Source organism: Halichoerus grypus, chromosome 2 (genome assembly GCF_964656455.1).
Source record: "Halichoerus grypus chromosome 2, mHalGry1.hap1.1, whole genome shotgun sequence".
Taxonomy (NCBI): Eukaryota; Metazoa; Chordata; class Mammalia; order Carnivora; family Phocidae; genus Halichoerus; species Halichoerus grypus.
Window position 1 is genome coordinate 155,571,402 of NC_135713.1, and position 25,731 is coordinate 155,597,132.

Below are 25,731 nucleotides of genomic sequence, written 5' to 3' on the forward strand. Positions count from 1 at the left end.
CAATGAATATCTTTTCATATAAAAAAAAAAAAAAAGGAAGAGCATCTCTCTGACCACAAAGAAGGGAGAGAGAAAGAGCTGAGGCTGTAGCTGAGGTAGTAGAAGGATGAAGAAAACTGAGGAGGATCTTGTGTGATGGCTTCTATTTTCTCTGAGAAGTCGGGAGCAAGGTCATCAGTTGAGTCTGTGTGCCAGAGGAGGTGGCAGGGTTGGAATTTGAGGAGGATGCGGAGTTTGAAATAGAGTCTGTGACAAGTGGGAGAGAAGGCCAACCAGCAAAACCCAAAGAATTCCAAGCAGCATTGAGGGTTCCCCTAGTTAAGATCCTATGTTGGTAATGGCACCAGTCTTCACCATCGGATGGTTTTCCACAGCAACATCCAACAACCCAGGTGTAGATGCAGAGTTAAGTTGGTCCAGAGTGTGGCTCAGTTCAAGCTGGCGTGTCGGGGTATGAGTTAGGCAAGGGGTGGGGGGTGATGATATTGGCGAGATAATGACTGGACATCATAAGTCATGCAGTCTATAGAGACTGAAAGATTAGTAGCTGCCTGGGGCTGGATGGTGGGAACAGTAATTCTTAGAGTAGGCAGGAGCAATCTTATTGGCAAGATGAAAGTGTTCTAAAACTGGATTATGGTGAAAGCTGTACAATTCAGTAAATTTATCAAAAATTATTGAATAGTATACTTAAAATAGGTTTTATGGTATGTCAGTTGTACCTCAAGAAGTTGTTTGTTTGTTTGTTTTTTAAGGTTATAGGCCATGGAGTCTACACTGTATAGGAAAGAAGTGAAGAGAGTAAGGAGATGATTTTATTTTACTTATTTATTTTAACTTTTTTTTGAGAGAGAGAGGGAGCATGCAGGAAAGGGGGTAAGGGGGAGAGGCAGAGGGAGAGAGAGAATCTTAAGCTGAGTGTGGAGCCTGATACTGAGATCATGACCTGAGCCGAAATCAAGAGTCAGATGCTTAACTGACTGAGCCACCCAGGTGCCTGAGTAAGGGGCTGATTTTTAAAAACGAAAACAGGGAGACCACAATACTGAAAATCCTGCATTTGTCATGACACCAATACAGGCAAACAAGAGGTGGAATTAGGGTTAGTTGTTGAATTGCTGATAGAAGGCTTTAGTCAGAGGGTGCGATGTTTCAATTTAAGGTTTCAGGTATAGAAAAAGTCCTCAAGTAATGACAAGGATGAAGGTGTGGCCATGAATTCAGGTGGCTGAATGGGGGAAGATATGAAGATTAAGAATCTGGAGGATTATCCACATGGATATTGATGTCACTCGGGCTGGTGGAGATGGTCCATGAGTCAAGTGTTCAGGGAAGGAGGAGAGTGATGGTGGAATAGTAGGTGACATCGACGTGCAGGGGTCGTGGTGATGCAGCCAGGGGAACGTGGTGTCCACAGCCCCCAGGCATGGAGAAGTCATGGTTTGGAAACAGCAGTCATCAGTGAGGAGGAAAGTGATCCCAACTCTCAGTCCTGAGGTAGGTCAGAGGCAGGAAATGAGCCCAACAGAAGAGACGACAGAGAGAATAGTGTCCTTGGGGAAGAGTTAAGGCCAAGAGTTGGGCCAGATGACCAATAAGTGGTTGCAGCTATAAGGTTTAGAAATGAACATTGGTAAGTGGAATAAGATGAAACAGAGATAGGAGCATGAGAGCATAGGAAGGCGGAAGGCCTTAAATCTTGAGCAGGGAAGGAGGACTGCAGGGATAAGCAGTATGAAGGATGTAGCTGTCTGCAAGCTTCCAGAAGGCATTGATCCTGGCCATCTTCCAGCAGATGGTGGTGATGGGACAGGACACCCAGGCTTCCCAGAGGACTTGGCAGTGACATGGTCGGATGGGGATTCAGAACGAGCCCTGATCCAGGACAGCAGGCCAGCAATAGCGGCACAGGTTCTAAGCATCGACTTAACAGCTAGGGAACCGGAAGTTGGCCCCAACTCTGTAACTAACTACCAAGCCCATGACCTTGAGTACATTCTGCCATGTCTGTAGGCCTCCCTGTCTCAAGTGTCACAGTTCTGTGATGGATACACGTATGTGTACTTCTTTCCCGGCAGAGATTTTGTCGAGGAGAAGTTGGGAAGCCAATACGTGGTGGGAAGAGCTCCAGACTTTGCGACCTCATTTGAGGAATCAGGACCAGCCACACCCATGTTTTTCATCCTGTCTCCAGGGGTGGACCCCCTGAAGGACGTGGAGAATCAAGGTGAGAAAACCTCCTCTTGGAGCCGAGGCTGCCCCAGCCCTGGGAACTTTCACTCCTTGCGCCCGTCCATCCGTCTCTCTTTTCCTGGCTCAAAGCTCAGTATGGAGTACTCGGTCTTTTCTGACATAGAGAAGTCAGGGTCGTTGCTGAGCCAACACCAGGGGACCGTCACCAGAGAAAGGACCGTCCAGGGCGGTGTGTGGAAGAGTCCACGCTAGCAGGTTCATGAAGAGACCTGGTCCTGCCACCCACCCCCCCACTTCCCCCTTACTTTGCCTGAAGCAATCTTTCTGAAACACAAGTATGACCCTTCAAGGCTCCTACTGCCCTGAGAATAAAGTCCAAACTCCTTCACGTGGCATCCAGGGAACTTCATCCTCCCGTCCCTCCCTATTTCTCCAGCCTTCTTTCCATTATCAGTTTCCTATTGCTGCTGTAAAGAATTACCACAAATTTGGAGGCTTAAAATAACTCTAATGTATTATTGTACAGTTCTGGAGATCAGAAATCATAAAGGGGTCTTACCGCCTCCTCTTTTCCTTATAAAAAGTCCTATGATTATATGGGGCCACTTAGATAATCCAGGATAAGCTCCCCATCTTGAGGTCCTATATTTACTCACATTGCAGAACTTTGCCCTGTAAAGTCATATGTTCACAGGTCCCGAGGATTAGGACAAGGACATCTTTGGGGGTCTGTCATTCTGCCTACATTCCCTTAATCCCCTCTTTTGCATTCTACATGGCAGCCATTCTCCCAAGGCTGCTATGTCCCCTCCTGAATCCCCTTCACCAGGCTAGCTTCTATTCATCCTTCAGATCCCGATTTCAAGTCACCACCTCCAGAAAGCCCTGCTGACTTCCAAGATTCTAGGTTCCCCTTCCATGCACTCCTAGAGTGCCCTCCTTTATGTCCATCACCTTATAATTGTCTAGTGACTACTGTGTCTTCCCAAGAGAGTAAGAGCTCCTTGGGATCGGGTGTCCTTGTCACCAGGATATCCCCAGTTCCTAGCACTGTGATGGGTATTCAAGAAATATATACATTAAATGAAGGAATGAACAAATGAATGACTAATCAAAACTATAACGCTGGCAAAACGACATTCATTTCGCAAAGCTAAATAAAGACCTGACAGGTTAAAGCCAAGCCCAGGTAATATAGCTCCAAGAGCAGTCTCTTCATTATGTAATGAAAGGACTCCACAGTCTATGCCTATGCTTGGGAGTCATTGAGATGAAGCTGATTCGGCCTAAAGAATGGATAAGATTAGGGCGCCTGGGTGGCTCAGTCTGTTAAGCATGTGACTCTTGGTTTCGGCTCAGGTCCTGATCTCAGGGTCATGAGATCAAGCCCCATGTCGGGCTCCATGCTCTTTAAAAAAAAAAAAGAAGAAAAATGGGTATCTATGGGAGGGAAAGAATTATTGTACGCAATAATTTTATGTATATTTTTATAGTCTCCTAAAATTTCAAGTGACGCACATTTTTAAAATATGGATAATAAAGAATTCAAAATGAAAAGCAATAGTTCTCGGCTCCAGCCCCATTCTACCGCTTTCCAGACACTTGCTTTTTGTTTTTGGAGTTTTGGGGGGTTTGGGCTTTTGTTTTGTTTTTGCCAATTTCTAAATTTAGTCCTCCAGGTAGTTGCTTCTCTATTTCCTACTAATCTTATATCCCTAGTTATTTTTTTTTTCAAGATTTATTTATTTGAGAGAGAGAGAGAGCACAAGCAGCAGGGGAGGGGATAGAGGGAGAGAATCTCAAGCAGACTGCATGCCCAGCACGGAGCCTGACTTGGGGCTCGATCTCACGACCCTCAGATCATGACCTGAGCTGAAACCAAGAGTAGGATGCTTAACCAACTGCAACCCTTATATCACTAGTTTTAAATTTATCAATTCTAGATATCTATTTATATTCCCTGATATAAAAAATAAGAATTCTGCTCCTACTGCCGCCCACTAACACTGTCCATTTCTACCACATTTTTTAACAGCTTTAATGAATATAATTCATATGCCATATAATTCACCCATTTCAAGTATATGATTCAAAGTTTGCTAATATTTTCACAAGGCTGTGCGACCATCACCACAATCTAGTTTTAGCAAATTTGTGTACCCTCCCCCAGAAAAATCCTAGATCTCTTAGCAAGCACTCCCTATTCCATCCCATGTCCTCCCTAGCCCACCACCAATTTACTTCCTGTCTCTAAAGATTTGCCTGTTTTGGACATTTCCTATAAATAAAATCATACATTATGGGGTCTTTCATTGATAGCTTGTTTCACTTAGCCTAATTTCAAAGTTCACCCATGTTGTAGCTATAGCATTTATCATTCCTTTTATGGCTGGATAATATTCCACGTAGATCAATCTAGGAAGTATTATCTTAACAATATTAAGTCTTTTGATCCATCAACATAGAATGTCTTCCCACTTACTAAGATCTTCTTTAATTTCTTTAATTAATATTTTATAGTTTGGAGTATAAAAGTGTTGCATTTATTTTTTTTAATTGAAATATGATTAACATACAGGGTTATGTTAGTTTCAGGTGTACAATACAATGATTCGGCATTTCTATACAGTACTCAGTGCTCATCACAATAAGTGTACTCTTAATCCCCTTGCATTTCTTTAGTTAAATTCATTCCTGGGGCGCCTGGGTGGCTCAGTCGTTAAGCGTCTGCCTTCAGCTCAGGTCATGATCCTAGCGTCCTGGGATGAGCCCCGCATCGGGTTCCCTGCTCAGCGGGGAATCCTTCTTCTCCCTCTCCAGCTCCCCCTGCTTGTGTTCCCTCTCTCGCTGTGTCTCTCTGTCTGTCAAATAAATAAATAAACTTCAAAAAAAATTCATTCCTGAGTAGTTTGTTCCTTTTGATTCTGTTATAAAGTGCGATTATTTCCTTAATTTCGTTTTTGGAATGGTCACTGTTAGTGATTTTTTTATATTTCTGTATATTGATCTTCTATCCTGCAACCTTGCTGAACTTGTTTATTAGTTCCAATAATTTTTTTGAATTCCTTAGGTTTTTTGCAGATACAAGTTTATGTGATCTATGAATAGTTTTACTTCTTCCTTTCCAATCTAGATGGCTTTTTATTTCTTTTTCTTGCCTAATTGACCTGGCTAAAATTTATAACACAATATTAAGTAGAAATGGCAAGCTTGGACATCCTTGGCCTGTACTAGATCTTTGAGGAAGATCATTCAGTCTTCACTGTTAAATATGATGTTAGCTGTGGGTTTTTTATAGATAGTCTTCATCAGATTGAGCAAGTCGTTTGATGATTTTTTTCCTTTATCATGAAAACGTGTTGGATTTTCTCAAATGCTTTTTCTGTATCCATTAAGATGATATCATTTTGTCCTTTATTCTATTGATAATTGATTTTTAGAAGTTAAACTAACCTGCATTCCTGAGATCTCACTTGATCCTGGTATATAATCCTTTTTATATATTGCTAGACTCAATTTGCTAATATTTCTTTGAGTATTTTTACATCTATATTCATAAGAGATAATGACCTGTTGTTTTCTTTCCTTGTGATGTCTTTTTGGGGGGTATAATGACAAAACTAGTAACATCAGAATGATTTGGGAAGTGTTCCTTCCTCTTCTATTTTTGGAAGATTTTTGAAAGATTGATATTAATTCTTCATGTATGATAGAATTCAGTGGTGAAGCCACCTGGACCTGAGCTTCTCTTGGTGGGAAGTTTTTTAATTACTAGTTCTTTCACTTCGTTTGTTATAGATCTATTCTGGTTTTCTATTTCTCCTTGAGTCAGTTTTGGTATTTATTTCTAAGAATTTGGCTATTTTATCCAATTATCTAATTTGTTGGCAAACTCTCAAATATTGGTATCTATATTAAAATGTTTACTTCCTCAGGGCGCCTGGGTGGCTCAGTCGGGTTAAGCATCTGACTTCGGTTCAGGTCATGATCCCAGGATTCTGGGATCGAGCCCTGAGTTAGGCTCCCTACTCAGTGGGGAGCCTGCTTCTCCCTCTCCCTCTGATGTTCCCCTGCTTGTGCTCTCTCTCTCTCTCTCTCTCTCTCTCTCTGGCTCTCTCTCTCAGATAAATAAATAAAATCTTTAAAAAAAAATGTTTACTTCCTCTATTGGCTCTGTTAACTTAAACAGTGTTAGTGAACTTAACGTTTTATTTTGTGAATTCTAGATCATTTCTCTTGACTTCCCTCTCTGTAAGTTGAGACTTCAGTGTTCCAACTTGCATCAGCTGTGCTTTACTTTTTCCATAGACAAGGATGAATATATATTCATTCTACTCTGTTACCATCATTAATTTTATTCATGCCTGGTCTACGAGTTAACTGTAACATTTGAAAACCAGTAACATTTATGTCATAATTAACATACACATATTAGTCACCAAAGAGGAAGTAAACATGCTAGGATTACATTTCCTTCTTCCAATGGACCCAATGTCCTAATCTCTAGGGGTCTCTCAAAGAAGAATGTTCTCAGCATGGAGTTTCAAAGTCCTATCAAATTTCAGTTTGCTTCATATTTAGGTGATGATTTTCTTGGATAGCTTTTAGTTCTTCCTAGAGTTTCTGAATGTCTTTTCCTTGTTCTTGGGAGAAGAAATAAATGCCCCCTCTGCCATTATCACTAATATTGCACACTTCTTATTTACTGTACGTATTGACTAGAATCCACTGTATCCCTCTTGAAAATGTTCTACCTAGAGCCCACTTATGTTCTGTTCTAAAATAGATAAATTGCACTCTAGACATCCTGGGACTTGTTTTCTTTATAGTCTAGTTAAGTACTATTATTTTTGGATCCTGTGTCTTTTATCTTCAATTTTCACCCCAGTTTTGCTAGCATGCACCATCAGAAGAGAATCATGGGAAGTAAAATTTCTGAATCCTTTGGTGTCTAAAGAGGCTTTAATTTTGCCCATATACTTTTTCAGTAGTTTTGCAAAGTGCAAAATGGTTCTTACTCAGAATGTGTCCACGTTGCTCGATTGTCTTCAAGAAGTCAGTTATGTTTGGTTGATGCCAGTAGGATGCTGTTCTTCCCTTCTTTGTTGGTTGCCTGTTTCTGTTCTGGAAAGTTTAGGATCATCTCTCTAGCTTGTATTCTGAAATACCATGAGCTGTGTTTGGTGGGTGTGGGTCTTTTCCATTCAACTGCTCAGCCCTCGGCATGCCGTTTTAAGTGGAAAAGTCATAACTTCTTTTACCTCTAGAAATTTTGCTCTGTTATTCTTGGTAAATACCACTACCATTCATTCACCACATTGGCTCATCCCCCAAACCTTGGAATCAGTCACCCTTAGACACTCCCTCTACCACGCACCACATTTAGTCCTACCGACTCTACCTCCTAAATCCATTTCAGATTGATCTCACTGTTTCTATCTTCATTGTTGCTTCCCTGGCGTGAGTCATGGTGGTCTCACTGGGACAGACACAGTGGCCTCCTAACTCACCCCCAGTCTTCTCCCCCTGCCTGCAGTCTTTTGCCACTCTGCAGCCAAAGACGTCTTGCTAAATCTCAAATCGGATTGTATCATTCTCCTACTTAAAAGGCTCTAGTGGCTTCCCATTGTTCTTAGGGAAAGTTTGGTACTGTTGACATGATCTATGTGGCCGGCATGGCCTAGGCTTTCTGCCAAGCCTTGGATCTTTCCTTTCCCCCAAGCTCACTCTACTCCAGCCACACAGCCCTTTTAGATCCTCAGCCACACTATGAGCCTTCCTGACCTAGGGCATTTTCACAAGAGATTTCTTTTATCTGAAATATTTTTCCCCAGCAATTCAAGAGTGCAGTACCCACTCATCCTGCAGGTACCAGCCTCTTTTGACATCCCTGCAAGACCAGTGATTCCCTGTTATACATGTATTTGCTTCAGAGCATTCAATACACTTCTAATTAAATATATTTTAAGGGTGCCAGATGGCTCAGCTGGTTAAGCATCTGCCTTCAGCTCAGGTCATGATCTCAGGGTCCTGGGATCAAGCCCCACATTGGACTCTGCTCAGCAGGGAGCCTGCTTCTCCCTCTCCCTCTGCTGCTCGCTCTTTCTCTCAAATCAATCAATAAAATCTTAATAAATAAATAAATAAATACTTCTTCTATAGTTTTACCTTACATTTGCCTACCCGCTTCTCATTAAGATCCTCAGGTCAAAGACCATGTCCTCTTGCTTATCATTTTTTAACCCATACCTAAAAGCATAACTAGCAGAGAGAAGGCGCTCAGTAAATATTTGTTGAATGAATTAACAAATGAAGGGGTGTCGTAAGAACTGTTATCATAGCTGAGTTATTCCTAGTTTTCACCCTTTTATAGAGTTCTGTATTCCTTCTGTCTTCTGGAGGTTTTATTCCTTTCATATTGGCAAAATCTAGTTCCCTCATTTTGATTCAGTATTTTCCTTTTTGGAAGCTTTCATATACCCTGTTTATGAGCAATTTCCTACTATTCTTTGCCAATTGACCTCCATCTCTTCCATCATGTACTTTGAGGCTTTCTGTCATTTAGGGACGCTGACCCCTCCTTGATCCATATTGGTTGTCTCTGAATTCATTATCTCAGTCCCGCCCTTGGCTTAATCTTAACGCGTATTTCCTTACTAGAGGCAATATTACTGTTCATCAACTACAGATTACTTAGGCACCTGTGCCTCCTTCTCTCCCTCTCCCTTCCTTCTTGCCTTCTTGATGGCTTGATTTATTTTCTAATTCACCCATTTAGAACATACACTCCGGTGACAGCCATGCTTTCTGCATCTTGAATCAAATCAGATTGCCTGATGGGCTCCTCTTCTCAAGTTTGGAATCTACATAACTGACTCACACTTTCCTCTCTCTCTAGCCCCAACTTATTAAGTAAACTTACTGTCTCTACACTTGGGGAGAGTCTGTGTATCAGACAGTTCACTGTTTTACTCCACATAGACTCTTATAAAGCTTGGCATCCTTTCCCATTTTTGAGTTGTGATTTATGTTAACTCCTTCATTTCTCTATCCCTTTGTTTCAACATGGCAGTTTTTAATACTGGGTAGGGTTTTAAAACGTGAGAGTCAGAGGCACCTGAGTGGCTCAGTCGGTCAAGCATCTGGCTCTTGATATCAGCTCAGGTCTTGATCTCAGGGTTGTGAGTTCAAGCCCCACATTGGGCTCCACGTTGGGCATGGAGCTGAATGAATGAATGAATGAATGAACCAACCAACCTACCTACCTGAGAGTCAAATGAAAGATTTGTAGCCTCATTCTCATTCCACCACCACCACCCCCAAACCAGATGCACTGAACCCACAGACCAAGTTCTGTGTAAGATTTTAGTTCTCTAGTCCCTTAAAGATCATCCACTGACCCTTGATCAGGAATCTATGCTTTTCTGGCACGTTTGTGCCTTAGTCCCCTCCAGGATTTTCCTTCCTCAACAACAACTTTGGAGGTGGGGCGGAGAGGGGCGGGGAGTAAGAGAAAATTCCATCCACTTTCCTTGGCTTCTGTTTTAACACAAAACCTAGCACCATCCACCCCCACTGCTTTCCTTCTTGCCTTCTCAGATTAATCCCTTAAAGTGCTTTAATGTAACTCTGTTTCTCTTTTTCCTCATCACCTCCTTCCTGAATGAGCCATACTTATTTGTACATTTATTCTCGCCTTTGCTTCTTTTAAAAGCAATCCCCCATTTTTTGCAATCACCCATAATACCTGCCTCCTAGGGTTACAGTAGGATAGAAATGAAATCTCGAACATGAAAAGACTTTAAATGTTCGAAATACAGTAGCACTGTATGACATTCTAATGAAGATGATAATTCCTCTGTTCTTTAAGGCAGCTCAGCTGGCTCCCTCCTCTACATCCTTTCGAAGCATAGCTTCGTCCTTGGCCCTCCCAACCTACAGCTCCCCTTTCCACCCTAACTCGCAGGCATCTTCTCTTTCACTTGACTCTCACATGATCTTGCTCAGTCTCTCTCCTCCTTTGTTCAGTTATCTGGTTTTAACAAATAATTCTGTTATGTCCACGTTGTGATCAGGAAGAAGCTGTATCTGCCACCATTTTATCTTCCACTGTTTCCTTTCTCTCTCTCCAATGTGCTGGTCAGAACTATGAGCTCACTTCAATTTTTGCAAACCTGCTACCCAGTGTGTTCAAAGAACGTTTTCAATCTAGTGTTTCTGTAGCCAGATTATCAACACTTTGCATGCACCCTCCTTCCCATTGTTCCTGGCCCTATTCTTTTTTTTTTTTTTAATAGTCCATTGGAACTTGGTGAGGTGAAGCAAGTGCAGTCTTGGCGAACAGCTTCAAGATTAGCGAAATATTGTTTTTCGTGTTGAGAGAGACTCATTTGTTCATGTGCCAGGGAGTGGGAGAGTGAATAGGGAGATAAAGGTTGATGATACAAGGAGAGATGGGATTCAGGGAACAGAAGAGTGAAAGGCAGAGGGAGGACACCTCTTCCATTGAGATGGGGATGTACAGAGATGCAGATAAAATGGCAGAAAACTGAAGGAGTTCCTGCCACATGGCATATGTTTCCCCAGGGAAGTAGAGAATGAAGCAAGCTGCTGGGAGTAAGTAGGGTGGGGCCTTTTAAAGAGAAAGGGAATGGGCAATACAGCCAATTTCTGGGCACATGGAAAGATTGCCAAACATCATTGAGGATGAGAATCATGAACTTGGGGTGGCTCCAACTCACCAAATGTTTCCCTTCCTCTCTTGTTAACTCATCCAGGATTGGATGAATTTAGCAGAAGTTGGGTGGCGCAGAAATAGAAGGGGCACCAGAGTTGAGGATTTTGTAAGATCATCGTTCCAATTAAGGATTATTGAATCCATATTAAAATAAGAGAGAAGTCAAGGTGAAGAGTCGAAAAAATAGAGGAGCCAATGGACTGGGCATTTCCCTGAAGTAGAATAACAGATGAGGAGGGAGTAACAGAGGGAACTGCCTGGAAAGTAGAAAGCGATAGGAGTAAACACGAATGAAGAATGTGTCCGACATAATCCTCGGCGATAGTGAAGTCCTGGGTACAGCCATGGGGAGTGAGTAACGGAAGTGGATGGAGTTCAGTTCTTTGAAGATGACGAGGTATGAGGCTGGAGGTTGGCTGAGTCATCTGTCACAACCTTGAGGTTTACCGGGATAATGATGAAACGGGACATACGGAAGATTTTGAATGGAATTCCAGAGCCCCTAATGGAAGTGAATCTCACTGGGAAGTTGGTGGAAGGCAGAGAATATAGACATGAGTAGATAATATAGCCAGATGGCACATGCTTAAAAAGAAAAGGGGTTTTTATATGGGGATGGGAAGAAATCACCTGCAAGTAGCAAGAGGAAGCTAGAAAAACATTCCCCTTCCTCCCAGCCCCATGGGTACATGGAGCTCGGGAGAGGGCCATGGAAGGTGCCACGTCCTCAGAGACAGACAAAGAAGCACACTGGCAAGGTGTGAAAGGAGGTTTACAATGGACACCACCCCGGGTAACAGTGTCTTGTGGAGAGTGGGAAGGAAGATCAGAAAAGGAAAGGAAAGACGAGTTAAAGGGAGGTGAGAGTGGGGGGCATGGAATCCAAGGTACAAAACAGCATGAAGGTGAAAAGCCACGGGAACGTGGCTGGCGAGAGGGGCTTGCTGATGACAGGGAAGGGCGTCCTGAGAGCCCCACAGTTGCAAAGGGAAGGACCCCACAAGGCACATCACAGGGCTGGCACATTCAGACCTTGCAAATCCCATCAATGCTTCCCCTTCTCAACATCTCCACGTCAGCCTCATCATTATGCCTCAAGCCTAGACTAATGCAAGCTGAACCCCCCGCCCCCAACCCGACACACCGGCCTCTGCCCCAAATGGTCTCCACAGTCCATGGCTCGCAAACTAATCTTCAGTGAGCCCCTCTTCTCCTACGTCTCTCTGACAAAGAAATTGGCTCTTTTGTGAGTACGAGCCTCACTGAGACTGGCTAATAACCCGGGCACCTTTTATCCTGATATTTTCTCTGGAATAAGTTGTTTATTCTGCTGGTTCCAAAGCTGACATGACATCTGTTGCCAGCAAGGATTTATGGTTTAATAAGAGTGTTTCTTGGGTTCATCGCAATTGAATCTCTAGTAACTCTTCCTCGCTGCAGAAAGTCATCATCCTTTGTCTTATACAGACTTGCGAAGGAGACTCTGTACTTTTTCTTAGTATTTAAAAGAAATATCCAGTATTGACAGTTTGGTTTAAGTTTTCTTGCACAAGTATTGAATTGCATCTTCAATTTCAGTTCCGCTGAAATGAAATGTTTAAGGACATTTTTTTTTTTTTATCCTTTTTCTATTTTTCTATTTCTTCTCCTTTCTCTCACGTACTTTATCTTCCCAGAAGAAAATTGCTCAATGATTCCGGCATGGCACTATATACACTTTTATGATCCTCTGTCTAAAGAATATTATGTAATTTCTCTAAACTTTATTGTACGGGCCTAATAGCTGAAGAGCTGACACCCAAGCAGAAGTGGTCCTCGAACCTAAGGTTAATTGCTTTGTGTAAAGCTCTCCTGGGCCGGCAGAACACCCTCGGAGATGGTTGTGATGTGTGTTTACTGTAGCAGGTCCCTTGCCCCGCTCCTGATACCAGCCGCCCTTCCCAGCTTTCAGAGCATCTCCGCCTGCGCAGCCAAGCCCTTTCTTGTATTGCCTTTTGCTCCTCATTCCTCTCAGTCATGCAAAATGAGGAGACAAGACATTTCTATGTGTTGGAAAAAACTAGCGGAGGAGGCTAATGAGGAGTGAAGTACAGGAAGCCGGAACTACCTGAGTCCTGCCCCTACCGACCATCCCTCCCCATGGAATTCCAGGGAAAATCCTTAGAGGACAAAGCAAGTCAGGAGGGGCCACACCCACGTGCTTGCTCATCTGCCGGCTGTTTCAGCCTCCAGGGTGGTGGACTGATGCCTGGTCTTCAAGTGAATCTGTGCAGAAGAGCATCAGCACTTCAGCCCATCCTTGGGGATTAACTGAAGGGGAAGGGTTGAAACCCAGATGAGTGCTTCCTTTTGTTTGGGAACAGAGATCGAGAAGAGGTATCCCTCACCCCCCAGCACACTCCTGAAAGGAAGAGGGGAAGGGTATGAGGGTTCGGGCACGCCCGTGTCTGAGCAGCGATGCGGCCACGGGCCTTTCCGTGTGAGCACGGGGACAACAAAGATGGCGGACACAAGAGAGAATAAGGAAAACTCCGTACCCCTTTCAGGTAAAAAGCTCGGATACACCTTCAACAACAGGAACTTCCACAACGTGTCTTTGGGGCAAGGACAGGAAATAGTGGCTGAGGCGGCGCTGGACCTGGCTGCCAAGAAAGGTCACTGGGTTATTTTGCAGGTACGCCCCCTCCGCCATGTTCAGGGTCATTCTTGACCCCCACCTGTCTGGACTTCACAGGACAATCTCTGGGCTCCTCTGTCCTCTCTGCCCCTCTCCCCTGCCTTTCCTTCCACACCCTTGCCCGTCTCACTGCCTGATCTTCTCTCCTTCCCTCCTCTGGGGTCCCCCTCACCCCTCCCTACGACTCCTTGTCCCTTGCCCCTCACAGGCCCCCGCCCCCCTCTCTAGTTGAAATAGCTCCACTTACATCCCAGTCTGGGGCCTGCTCGGGGAGTAGGTACCGGCTGAAGACGGTGGAAGCCGGGTCTTGTTTGCCTGCTGACCTCTTCCCAGCGTATCACAGAACTTTCCACTGCTCTGCCCTCCTACTGTGCCCTGCATTCTGTGTTCCCTACAACAGCACAGGTGTAACTGGACCTCAGCCTCTGCACCCCGAGCGCATGTCGGTGGGTGCCAGTCCGGAACGCCCCCTGCGGGTAACTTCACCAAACCCACAAGACATACGGGCGGCCCCTCTTCTGTCACTGCCTGTCCCCTCATCCCTGGTTTATGCACCTTGCAGGGGAGCTGGGGCTGGGCCAGGCCTCTTCCGGGGTGCCCTGGCTGGGCTGAAGTGAGGACTCTCGCATCTGCTGGTGTCCTTTCCCGAAAGCTCTCCCAGATTAAATTCAGGAATTGGAATTCCCCCAGGAGGAGCGGAGGGCTCGCTGGCGGGTCGCCGGCCTGGCCCGGCTAACACAGCCCGGGCATTCCCAGGCGGCCTCCTGAAGCCTCGGCTCCAACACAGGGATTATAAATGAATTCCTTAACAAATGTTCATTTCAACAGCCACCCCTCATGCTTACATAGCGGTTTACGGTCCACAAAGCCCTTTCAAATCCATTACCTCTGGTTCTTTGCAGCGACTCTCTGAAATACATAGGGCCAATATTCTTGTTCTTTCTCCTTTTATAGAAGAGAAAGCAGCACTCAGAGACCAGGTTGCCAGGGCCAAGTACTGTGTGCCATGCTGATCTGTGTAGTTAAGGCTCTGCGAGCAGGCTTCCTCAAATATTTATGGAGGAGCTTTTATCTGTCTGTCATAATGAAACATTGCAAAGAAACCATCCTGGCTACAGCGAAAGGTGGATTCCGCAAAGTAGTGCTGAGAAATAAATGTAGGGTCAGATAGACAGACAGACAGATAGATGGGAATCACACGGGGGGGGTGGGGGAGGAGAAGGGTGCAGACGGAGGAGCTGGGCTTGGAGTAAGAAGCCTCCCCAGAGTGTGAGCAGCAATGCCTCCGTGTGTTTTAGGAAGATAAGTCTGGCAACAATTAGCAGAATGGTTAGGGGAGAGGAAGAGAGGATGCAAGAAAGCTAGCGAGAAGTTTAAATCAGTGCTTTTCACATTTTAACATGCATACAAATCACGGCAGGATCTGATTAAAATGCACTGATTCAGGAAATCTGGTAGGGCCGAAGAGTCTGCATTTCTAGATAGCGCCCAGGGAATGCCAACACTGCTGGTCCATGGGACCCGCTCTCGAGTTATCAAGGGTTCAAATCCTCCAGGTGTCAGAGCTGGGGATCTGGATTTGGAGCGTCTGGACCGTGTGTTCGAGTCTTCAAGTGTGGCCCACAGACCAGCATTCTTCGGCATCGCCCAGAACTTGTTAGACATGCAAATTCTCAGGCCTCACCCTAGACCCAAGAATCTTTGTTTTGAGAAGCCCCGCAGGGGATTCCTGTGCAGCGTCAGGTCTGAGCACTGTGGGGAGACTTGGGAGATAAGAGAATAGGGTTCAACTGCCAGAGACTAGCAGGTCCCATCACTGGGAACCTCAAGATAGCTGCTGCGATGAGCTTTATTTGAAGGCCACCCCCACCCCCGTAGCTGCCTTCCTGAAACCATCCACCTCTAACAAAACTGAGCAGGTGCCTGATTTGGGGCGGGGGGGGTCTTCCTTCCCACTAGAACATCCACCTGGTGGCCAAGTGGCTCGGCACCCTGGAAGAGAAGTTGGCAGCGTATGGTGAGAACAGCCACCCGGAGCTGAGGGTTTTCATCAGTGCGGAGCCTGCACCCTCCCCGGAGGGCCACATCATCCCCCAGGGCATCCTGGAGAACTCCATCAAGATCACCAACGAGCCTCCCACAGGCATGCATGCCAACCTGCACAAGGCCCTGGACAATTTCACTCAGGTACAGCCCCGGGACGGTGGGGGGGCGGGGGTGGTGGAGACGAGCAGCGCACCTCACCATGGGCTGACTCAACGGGTCGAAGAGCACCCTGCTGCAAGGGGCTGTGGAGCGGTGTGTCCCCTCTGTGACCGACCTCCTCCCAGTGCCCGCTGAGTACAACCCAGCTGTCCATTCCCCAGTACCCCCCAGGGGGAGCCAAGCTTGGGGTCTTTCCTCGGAAAGAGGTGTGGGGGAACTTTCCGCAAATCTCCCTGCTGACGAAATACCCCACGGAGGAGATGTGCAACGCTGGTCACACACTTACTGGTCAAGCACGCTGTCTTCAAGCAGGGGACTGATGCGTGTGTTCAGATGAGAACACCTGCCATCTGCATGCATCCTGAGCGGCCAGGGTTCACACAACCTGGGTGTCAGAGGTGGGATCTGGACTTGGAACGGCACCGCGTGGCAGGCTCTCAGACTGTGGTCCCTGGAGCAGCAACAGCACCTCCTGGGAACTTGGTAGAAATGCAACTTCTCAGGCCGCACCCGAGCCCCACTGAATCAGAAGCTCTGCGGTGGGGGCCCAGGAACCTGTGTTCCAGCAGGCTCTCCAGGGCACTCCACTGTGCTGCCCCCTTGGAGAACACCATGCTACAGCAAAGCTGAGACTCTCAGGGCAGAAGATTCAGACGTAGGCCACTGCGTATGGAATCTTCCTTTAGTGGGAATCCGAGACTCGCGTTGCGGAGCGTGTGTTTAAAGGCCGAGAGAGGCCCGTGGGTAACAAACCCTATGTATGAATCGACTTGCAAAGTCTGCAGCTCAGGCTTTCTTCACCTTCTCAGGAAGGCAGCCTGTCTAGTTACTGCTCCCTTGGGGAGCTCCAGCTTCCTGGGAAGGGAGAATCCACAAAGGTGTGAATGCCAGGAGATCCGAGGCCACGGGGCCACCTTGAGGTCCATCCACCACACTGGGCCTTGGTGGAGTCCAAGGGGAGGGGTCTAGGATCTGTCCTCTGATGTTGTCTTAGAACAGCACCCGCGGATCTCTGGCTTCACAGACTCCATGCTAAAACTCACCACCAGTCCCAGAGGGGTCATCTCGGAAACCTGAAACCGGCCGTCCAACAGGATGACTGTTGTCACCAGCCCAACATAAACCACCAGGACTAGGGGCCCGCTGGGGCTTGGTCTAACTTACACTTGAAGGCTCTATGGCAGTCAGGGTCTGAGGAGATTTTATTGAGTGCGTGAGACCCCTTGTAGTGTGGGGATCAAGCAGCCCCACTTGGAGAAGAAAGCTTCCAAGGAGAAGCAAAACGTGTCCAGCCTCCTTTCTCACTCCCTTTCCCATCCCAACTCCAAAACCCACTCATGATCTGGAACAGGGAGTGGGGGATCATTACCAGGAGATTCGGGATCCTTTCACTTGACATTTTTGTTAAGAAACACCTGCCCATTGCAACACGGAGTAGAAAGTAGGGTGCTCTCTTATCCAGGGGCCTTTTCTTTAAAATTTTTTTTTCCTAAATAGGCCTCCACTAAACTCTTAAGTACTCCGTACCAGTGGCCAGAACTTCTAAATTTTCTATGTTTCGTATTCCACATAGGGGAAATACACATTCTTAACTCTGAAACCTACAGCCTTCTGTCCAGGAGGCTGGTAGCTGGTTCCAAGAAAGACCATTTTTTCGGTCACTGGTTGCCCAACAGTGTGAAAGCACATCATGCCACTGAAATGGCTGCTTAAAAATGGCTAACGTGATAAATTTTATGTTGTGTATTCTACCGGGAATTTTTTTTTTAATTCATAATTGAAAAGAAAAAGGCACTGGGATGCAGTCAGCTAGCTGTCTTGAAGTACACACAGACCACTGTCTGATCTTCTGCCTTGAGGGTCTTGGACAGATCCAGGGAGAAGGGCAGTAGGTGCCTCAGATGCTGGATCTCTAGTAATTACTATTACCACATGAGGCCTCAGTAGGATTATTATCATCTATACACACGTTCTGGCTTCATCTTCTCAGCCTCCCCATGGACCCTTGTTCTTGGGTTCCTGTCCCTGCAAGCCCCATGTCCAGTCTTGGTTATCGGGGATATAAATCCCAAGGGAGGCAGGCTTTTCCTGGTTATTCGGGTTCTACCACAGTTGGGCTTTGGCCCATTTATAGCCATCTTCAGTAACTCATTCTGAGAAAGAGAGATAGATTTAGGAGTATATTCATTGCTCACAAGTGTTTTAATTGTTCCATTCTGCTTTTATTACGTGCCCTGGAACAGAGACCTGGTTAATACCCCCTATTATTCACTCTGTTCCTTCAGAGCCCTATTTTAGCCATTTAAGGGACAAATGGCAGAATTGAGCTCTTTTTATCCCTGCTACCTGTGCTGTTTGGGGATGATGATTTTATTCTGATTTTGTTTGAGTGTGCCACCGTCAGTCAGTCTCAGCATCTTAATGTAGGACTCCTTGTCTTTGTGCTTAGAGGTCTTTTTCAGAAGGGCCCAGCGCCTGGGTGGCTCAGTCATTAAGTGTCTGCCTTTGGCTCAGGTCATGGTCCCAGGGTCCTGGGATCGAGCCCCGAGTCGGGGTCCCTGTTCAGCGGGGAGTCTGCGTCTCCCTCTGCCTCTGCCTATCCCACCCCCTTACTCGTGCTCTCTCTCTCTCTCTCACTTTCTCTCTCTCTCTCTCTCAAATAAATAAATAAATCTTTAAAAAAAAAAGTATTTCTCTCATTTAAAAAAAAAAAGTAGCAAAGGAAGCATCCTACATGTCTCTAGAGAACAGCTCTATCCAGAAAGCAGTTAAGTTCTTGCTTGCACGAGGCAGTGACTTTGTCCTCTGTGCCACCTCTGACCTTTCATATCCATAGCTTTCTGCCAAATATGGTACCCAACAAAGGCACAGGGGGACCCCCATCTATCCAGAGACTGTCCTGGGTTCATATGGAAAAGTCAGATCTACTACAAGTTTAACTGGTCCTGTCTCCTCTGCTTTTCCTGCCCAGGTGAGCGAAGTCTAAGGACCAGTCCTCAGATGAAATGGCAGGACTCAACCCAGTCCAGTTTGCGTGAGCTTTGAAAGCGCCCCTCGTAGGCTCTGCATGCAGCATCTTGCTCCTTCCTGATCACAAAGGGTCTCACTCACGGGAAATCGTTGTTCATTCCAGGCAATCTAAGGATTCTTGTCCTTCCACCCCTTGAAAATGCAGGCTTTCCCCATCTGCCACACCATCACCACCAGCCCCTCTTAAAATCTGCCAAGTACAACCCATTGCCTTCCTCTGCACTCTCTCGCTTTCCATTTCTTCCTTCTGTCCCTTCTTTAATCCCCTCTTCATGAGCCCTATCTCCCCCCTTCCCCCCACCTTATGCGCTGCAGGCAGGACCTCTCTGGGCTCCTGTTCCTGCAGCCGTGTGGCTGGTCACCCCTGCTCACGTTTAGAAGAGCAGTTGTCATGGTGAAGGGCACGGCACTCCTCTTTCCCTCGTGGCTCTGATTCCCTTCCTCCCCCTCGGTCACATGGGCCATGACCACACCTACTCTGGCTCCGAGATGGGCAAGAAAAGCATGGCAGGAAGGGGAGAAATTCAAGATGATGCTGTAGGAGTCCCCACCCACACCCCAGGACAAAGTGACACTCCTCTGACACCTGCCACCCCCTCAGGACCCACTACCCCAGTTTCCATCAGCTGCGCTTGCGAACTTAATTGGCACGTCGGTGGGTGCAAACATGAATTACAAACCAAACCCTGTAATAACCTGAATCTAAACCTTAACTCAGATTCTAAACTAGAGCCCACACCCTCCCCAAGGTCCCCTCGAACCCTAAGCCCGCGCCTACCCACAATGCAATCTGTAGTCTGACTATAGCTCAAAACCTAACCAGGACATACAGGAAGCTTTTCCAGCGCAGCTTCCAACCACCATAAGCCATACGCTGGTCCGCACTGCATAACAGCAGATCTGTGCTGACGTCGGAGGCAACCTTCCTTGCAGGACACGCTGGAGATGTGTTCCCGGGAGACGGAGTTTAAGAGCATCCTCTTTGCTCTTTGTTACTTTCACGGGGTGGTGGCAGAGAGACGGAAGTTTGGGCCACAGGGATGGAATCGTTCATACCCCTTCAGCACCGGGGACCTCACCATCTCTGTGAACGTGCTCTACAACTTCTTGGAGGCCAACACAAAGGTAGAGTTTCTGGCCGGCGCAGGGCAGGGGGGGTGCGGGGGGTGGGGCGCCTCTCAGAAGGATGAGGCAGGGCCAGCACAGGGAGAAGGGACGCGCACTGCGAATGGTCTACACCCTCTCCAAGTACAGGAAGGAAAGGCCAGCCGAGGACCAGTGCGAGGCCAAAAGAGCACCTGAATATGCTAAGTAATGGCAGGAAATGAGGAAAGTACCCTGGTCTTTACTTTGTTCCACGTGACATTCGCCCACGGAAGGGACTTGTCGATAGAACCTGACTTAATGACCATGAGAAAGGGAAGACTTTTTTGCAAGGGGGTTGGCACCTTGCCTCCACTCACCCTTGGATGTAATTTTTCAAGCCTTTAACGAGCTCCCAGGCATGCCTGACCCTGCTGGGCAGTAGGGGTGGGCAGGTGAATACAACATTGCTCCTAATCTTGAGCAACATCCCGTCTTGTGGCTTACACTCTGCCCCCAGATCAGGGCAGCCCCGATGTCTGTGTGGAGGTCTTTCTTCCCTGTCTCTCAGGTCCCCTATGATGATCTGCGCTACCTCTTTGGAGAGATCATGTATGGAGGCCATATCACAGATGACTGGGACAGGAGACTCTGCAGGACGTATCTGGAGGAATTCATCAGACCAGAAATGCTAGAAGGAGAGCTGTCTCTGGCACCAGGTTTCCCACTCCCGGGCAACCTAGATTACGTTGGCTACCATCAGGTAAGGCTCCGCTCATACGAGACCTGGGTCTTCCTTCAAGTCTGTCCTGCAGGACCAGGGATGTTCGCACAGGGCCAGGGAAAAATGGCCTGTAGAACAGAGCTCATACGGAGTGTGGTTCTCAGCCCCAAGTTTGCCCTATTCGATTTGAGAGCTGTAGGATTCCCAGCCTCAAATTAGCGATACAATTGAGCTTTCGGAGATCTTTCTATTCTTGATGTTTGGTTCAATAATTCTATTTGTTGCTCTTTTCTGCAAATAACATCTGGAGCATTCGTTTGATTATTTTCATCCAAGATATTGACAAAGCCATGAGGAGCAAAATTCCAGGTTAAGAACCTAGCCAACTTTGAGTAAAGTTTAGCGATTCTAAATATCTTCCGAGGGACATGACCTTGTGGGCAGATCATTTACCCCTCCTGTTCTTCGTTGACTGATGTAAACACAGGCACACAGGCCCATTACACACACACACATTCCCAGGGAGCTCTTTCTGTACTGTTACTTTGAGTTCTCATTTTACTAGGACCACAGCTATTTTTAAAGTGCTCATCTTTGCCTATTTATCCTGCCATGGAAGATACATTAAAAGATAATTAAAAAAAAAAAACAAAAACCTTTTCTGTTGCTTGACTTTTGAACATGCCTAAAATAACTCTGAATACCAACCTTAAGGGAAATACCATAGAAACATTAACTGCAAACTTAAAAAAAAAAAAAAGTTTTGAATTCATAAAATTTAAACAGAAGGGCGCCTGGCTGGCTCAGTCAGAGGAGCCAGTGACGCTTGCTCTCGGGGTCATGAGTTCGAGCCCCACGTTGGGTATAGAGGTTACTTAAATAAATATTTTTTTAAAAAACCATAAAATTGAAAGAGATAAACTGCCAAAGTCATTCAAACCAGAAAAATTTGAACCTATGAAAAGAAATTTCAAATAGTAAGACAAAAGAAGGAATTTTTTTAAAACTGCTTGACCAGAGGCCGTGAAATTTGTGCAAGAGCGCCCCCTAGTGTCTGCCAGACCATCCGACAAGAGGCTCGAGGCGGAGTTTGCACAGTTCCAAATGACTGAGACAGATTTTCATCTTCTTTACATCTCTCTTTAATCCGCCAGTTTATAGATGGTTGCAGGGCACCTACCAAGAGTTCAGGAGTCTGCTGGGGGCTGGAAGAAATACAAAAATAAGCACATGAATTTGCCTTTAGGGAATGAGCCATCTTTTACTTAGGCAAGAGGATACACCAGGAAATCAAAATCAAATTAGGAGCTCACCTTGAGGGGCACTTTCTCACGGTAATGGAAAGAACTGGAAGGGGTACCCAGAAAACAGAGAAGAAAGTGAGGGACAGTTTTTTAGGGACAGCCAACGGTGGCCCACCATAACTGACCAGAGGGAAGCATTGTTCGGATGGCACAATTAAAAAATGTTTTAATTCAAATAATTTTTGCCAGAGGCAGGAATTCCCTGGTTAACAGCAAAACTCGCCTTGTCCCACCACTCGATTCACACGTGGATTTTGCACGCGTGGTCCCATGTTTGCATTTAGGTTTGTCATCTCTGATTCCGGTAAATGGAGAAGAGAAAAGGACTTTAAGGGCAAGAGGGCAGGGGTCCTAGGAGGGCTTGAGTAAGACACGAGGTAGGGGTCAGTGTTTCTCAAGGACTCTGGGAAGGCTTGTGTGTGGAGGGAGGGACAGGTGTAGACCAGGGAGCGGGCAGAGCGGCAGGGAGACTGGAGACAGATCCAGTCCTCTAAGCTTCCTGAGAAAGCGAATGCCCGCATGGGCATGGACGTTCTGGAAAACTGGCCCAGCACACGGTAAGTAACATGGTGTCAGGACGAGGCTGGCTGCAGGGATGTGCGCCAGGTGGATCGGTGCCCACGACGGCCAGAGCCGGTGAGCAGCGCTCGCCTGGAGGGCCCGAGGTCGGCGGGTCCCACGGACGGGCCCCCGGAGGGTGAACCAGAGTGGGAGGCGGGAGGCTCGTCCCGGCTGGTGTGTCTGAGCTCGCCCCCGCCTTTCAGTACATCGATGCCGAGCTGCCTGCAGATTCGCCCTACCTCTACGGCCTGCACCCCAATGCCGAGATCGGCTTCCTGACCCAGACCTCGGAGAAGCTCTTCCGCACCGTGCTGGAGCTGCAGCCCCGGGACAGCCACGCCGGGGACGGAGCAGGGGCCACAAGGGAAGAAAAGGTAAGTGGGCGGGGGCGGGGGCGCTGCCGAGCCCCTTGTCGGGCGCCCGACGTGGGCACAGCGAGCCGCTCCTCCTGCTGGTCGCCCACCACGGGGACCACAGGCCACGCCTCGCACGCCTTCCACTCGCACGTGGCTGGCGCAGCCTTGACCCACCGCGCCGGTCGTCCGGCTTAGCCACAGGCGGCCTGCCATCGGGCTCGGGTGGCTTTTCTAGTTCACCCAAAGACCACTTCTCTGCCATTTCTCTGCCAAAAGGAAGCAAGGCGGGAACAGTGGCGGCGTGGGGAGCTAGAGAGGGACCTCATGATTTCTCAGCGAACTGAGCAGTGCCGGGTGGGCGGCTGTACTTAAGGGGGCCACCCTCATGCCACCAACTAGATGCTCGTTTGGCGAAGTCACTCTTGAAAATGAAAATGCCTTCTCTTGGCGTGAATGACATGGGATCTGAGTCTTCCATCACTGGGCACAGGACTTCCAGGAACGTCAGGAAGGCAGAGGGGCACCGTGGAATGGAGAGGCAGACTGGGGTGAGGTCTGTGCACCTGCTCCCTTCCCTGGCAGTCCTTCCCGTCCTGGGCTCCTCCAGGTCTGTGCACCTGCTCCCTTCCCCGGCAGTCCTCCCCATCCTGGGCTCCTCCAGGTCTGTGCACCTGCTCACTCTCTCTCTCAAATAAATAAAATCTTTAAAAAAAGTGTTTCAATGTAGCCATCTGAAAGGTACTGCGGTGTAAGGAGTCAGAGCACCTGTTCCACTTTCCTCCAGACGCCTAGTCTGGGCTCCTCCATGTCTGTGCACCTGCTCCCCTCCCTGGCAGTCCTCCCTGTCCTGGGCTCCCCCAGATCTGTGCACCTGCTCCCTTCCCTAGCAGTCCTCCCCATCCTGGGCTCCCCCAGGTCTGTGCACCTGCTCCCTTCCCTGGCAGTCCTCCCCATCCTGGGCTCCCCCATGTCTGTGCACCTGCTCCCTTCCTTGGCAGTCCTCCCCGTCCTGGGCTCCCCCAGGTCTGTGTACCTGCTCCCTTCCCTGGTGGTCCTCCCCATCCTGGGCTCCCCCAGGTCTGTGCACCTGGTCCCTTCCCTGGCAGTCCTCCCTGTCCTGGGCTCCCCCAGGTCTGTGCACCTGCTCCTTTCTGTGGCAGTCCTCCCTGTCCTGGGCTCCCCCAGGTCTGTGCACCTGCTCCCTTCCTTGGCTGTCCTCCCCATCCTGGGCTCCCCCAGGTCTGTGCACCTGCTCCCTTCCCTGGCAGTCCTCCCCATCCTGGCTCCTCCAGGTCTTTGTACCTCCTCCCTTCCCTGGCAGTCCTCCCTGTCCTGGGCTCCCCCAGGTCTGTGCACCTGCTCCCTTCCCTAGAAGTCCTCCCTGTCCTGGGCTCCCCCACATCTGTGTACCTGCTCCCTTCCCTAGCAGTCCTCCCTGTCCTGGGCTCCCCCAGGTCTGTGCACCTGCTCCCTTCCCTGGCAGTTCTCCCCGTCCTGGGCTCCCCCAGATCTCTGTACCTGCTCCCTTCCCTGGCAGTACTCCCTGTCCTGGGCTCCCCCAAGTCTGTGTACCTGCTCCCTTCCCTAGCAGTCCTCCCTGTCCTGGGCTCCCCCAGGTCTGTGCACCTGCTCCCTTCCCTGGCAGTTCTCCCCGTCCTGGGCTCCCCCAGATCTCTGTACCTGCTCCCTTCCCTGGCAGTACTCCCTGTCCTGGGCTCCCCCAAGTCTGTGTACCTGCTCCCTTCCCTAGCAGTCCTCCCTGTCCTGGGCTCCCCCAGGTCTGTGCACCTGCTCCTTTCCATGGCCATCCTCCCCGTCCTGGGCTCCTCCATGTCTGTGCACCTGCTCCCTTCCCTGGCAGTCCTCCCTGTCCTGGGCTCCCCCAGGTCTGTGCACCTGCTCCCTTCCCTGGCAGTCCTCCCCATCCTGGCTCATCCAGGTCTGTGTACCTCCTCCCTTCCCTGGCAGTCCTCCCTGTCCTGGGCTCCCCCAGGTCTGTGCACCTGCTCCGTGCCCTGGCTGTCCTCCCTGTCCTCTGTCCTGGTCTCCAAATCCTGCTCGGCCTGATCAGGACTGAAGAGAACCCTGTTTCTCCATGTTCCTTGTATTTCGGGACAATGCCTCCAGACTCTCTTTTCATCTCTCTGTGCAGTGTCCAAATGGCAGCTCACTGATATGGGGCTGTTTCTTCAAATTCCACTCCAGAGATAGAAACATGATATAAATTTAGTCATTTGTCTTCCATCCCAGCAGCACTCTCAGGTACCGTTAAAATTCTGTTCTGGTTTTTGCTGCGACAGCCCCAGAGACCCCTTTCTGACAGAGAGCGGAGGTTTTACTTTCCTTTTTCAGACATCAGCTCTTTTTCTAGAGACTGTATTGTGTGTTAACAATACAAGGTAAAGTGAATATTAATAATCCTTTCTGTAGCTCTGTATAGCTCTCAGGTGCTGCCACATCCATCAGCTCCCTCAATTTGATCTCTGCATCAGCCCTGGGAGTTGGGGGAGAGGGGGCAGGTGGAGAAAGATGCTGTTGGAAATTTTTGTAGATAAAAATGGAGGCCTAGCTGACTTGCTCACACTCACGTGGGTAACACATAACAGAACTGTATTAACTGAGCCAAGGGTCTTTGGTTGCAAGCAACAGAGGCGAATTTAGCTGAAACAGGCAAGAAATAGCCCACTGTGTCAAAGGAATCGACCTGAGAAAGGATAGAAATCCCAATGACTCCAGGGTCCCAGGGATAAAGAAGAGTGTCCTTTCAGGGCACTTGGGTCAGTGGCTCCACCCACTTCCTGTCCCTGAATCTCAGGCTTGAGATTCACGTTTTTCTGCTCCTGGGAATGAGGATCTGGTTG

At 47.9% G+C, this 25,731-nt stretch overlaps 1 protein-coding gene across 1 annotated transcript in view; it reads left to right on the forward strand.

The window, feature by feature from the left end:
• DNAH9 (dynein axonemal heavy chain 9) overlaps positions 1-25,731 on the forward strand; it is a 338,319-nt gene that overhangs the window by 280,432 nt on the left and 32,156 nt on the right. Inside the window, 6 exon segments of the mRNA XM_078066359.1 lie at positions 2,079-2,227; positions 13,477-13,604; positions 15,567-15,794; positions 19,776-19,967; positions 20,497-20,688; positions 22,718-22,888. Coding sequence (XP_077922485.1) covers positions 2,079-2,227; positions 13,477-13,604; positions 15,567-15,794; positions 19,776-19,967; positions 20,497-20,688; positions 22,718-22,888 — 1,060 coding nt within the window.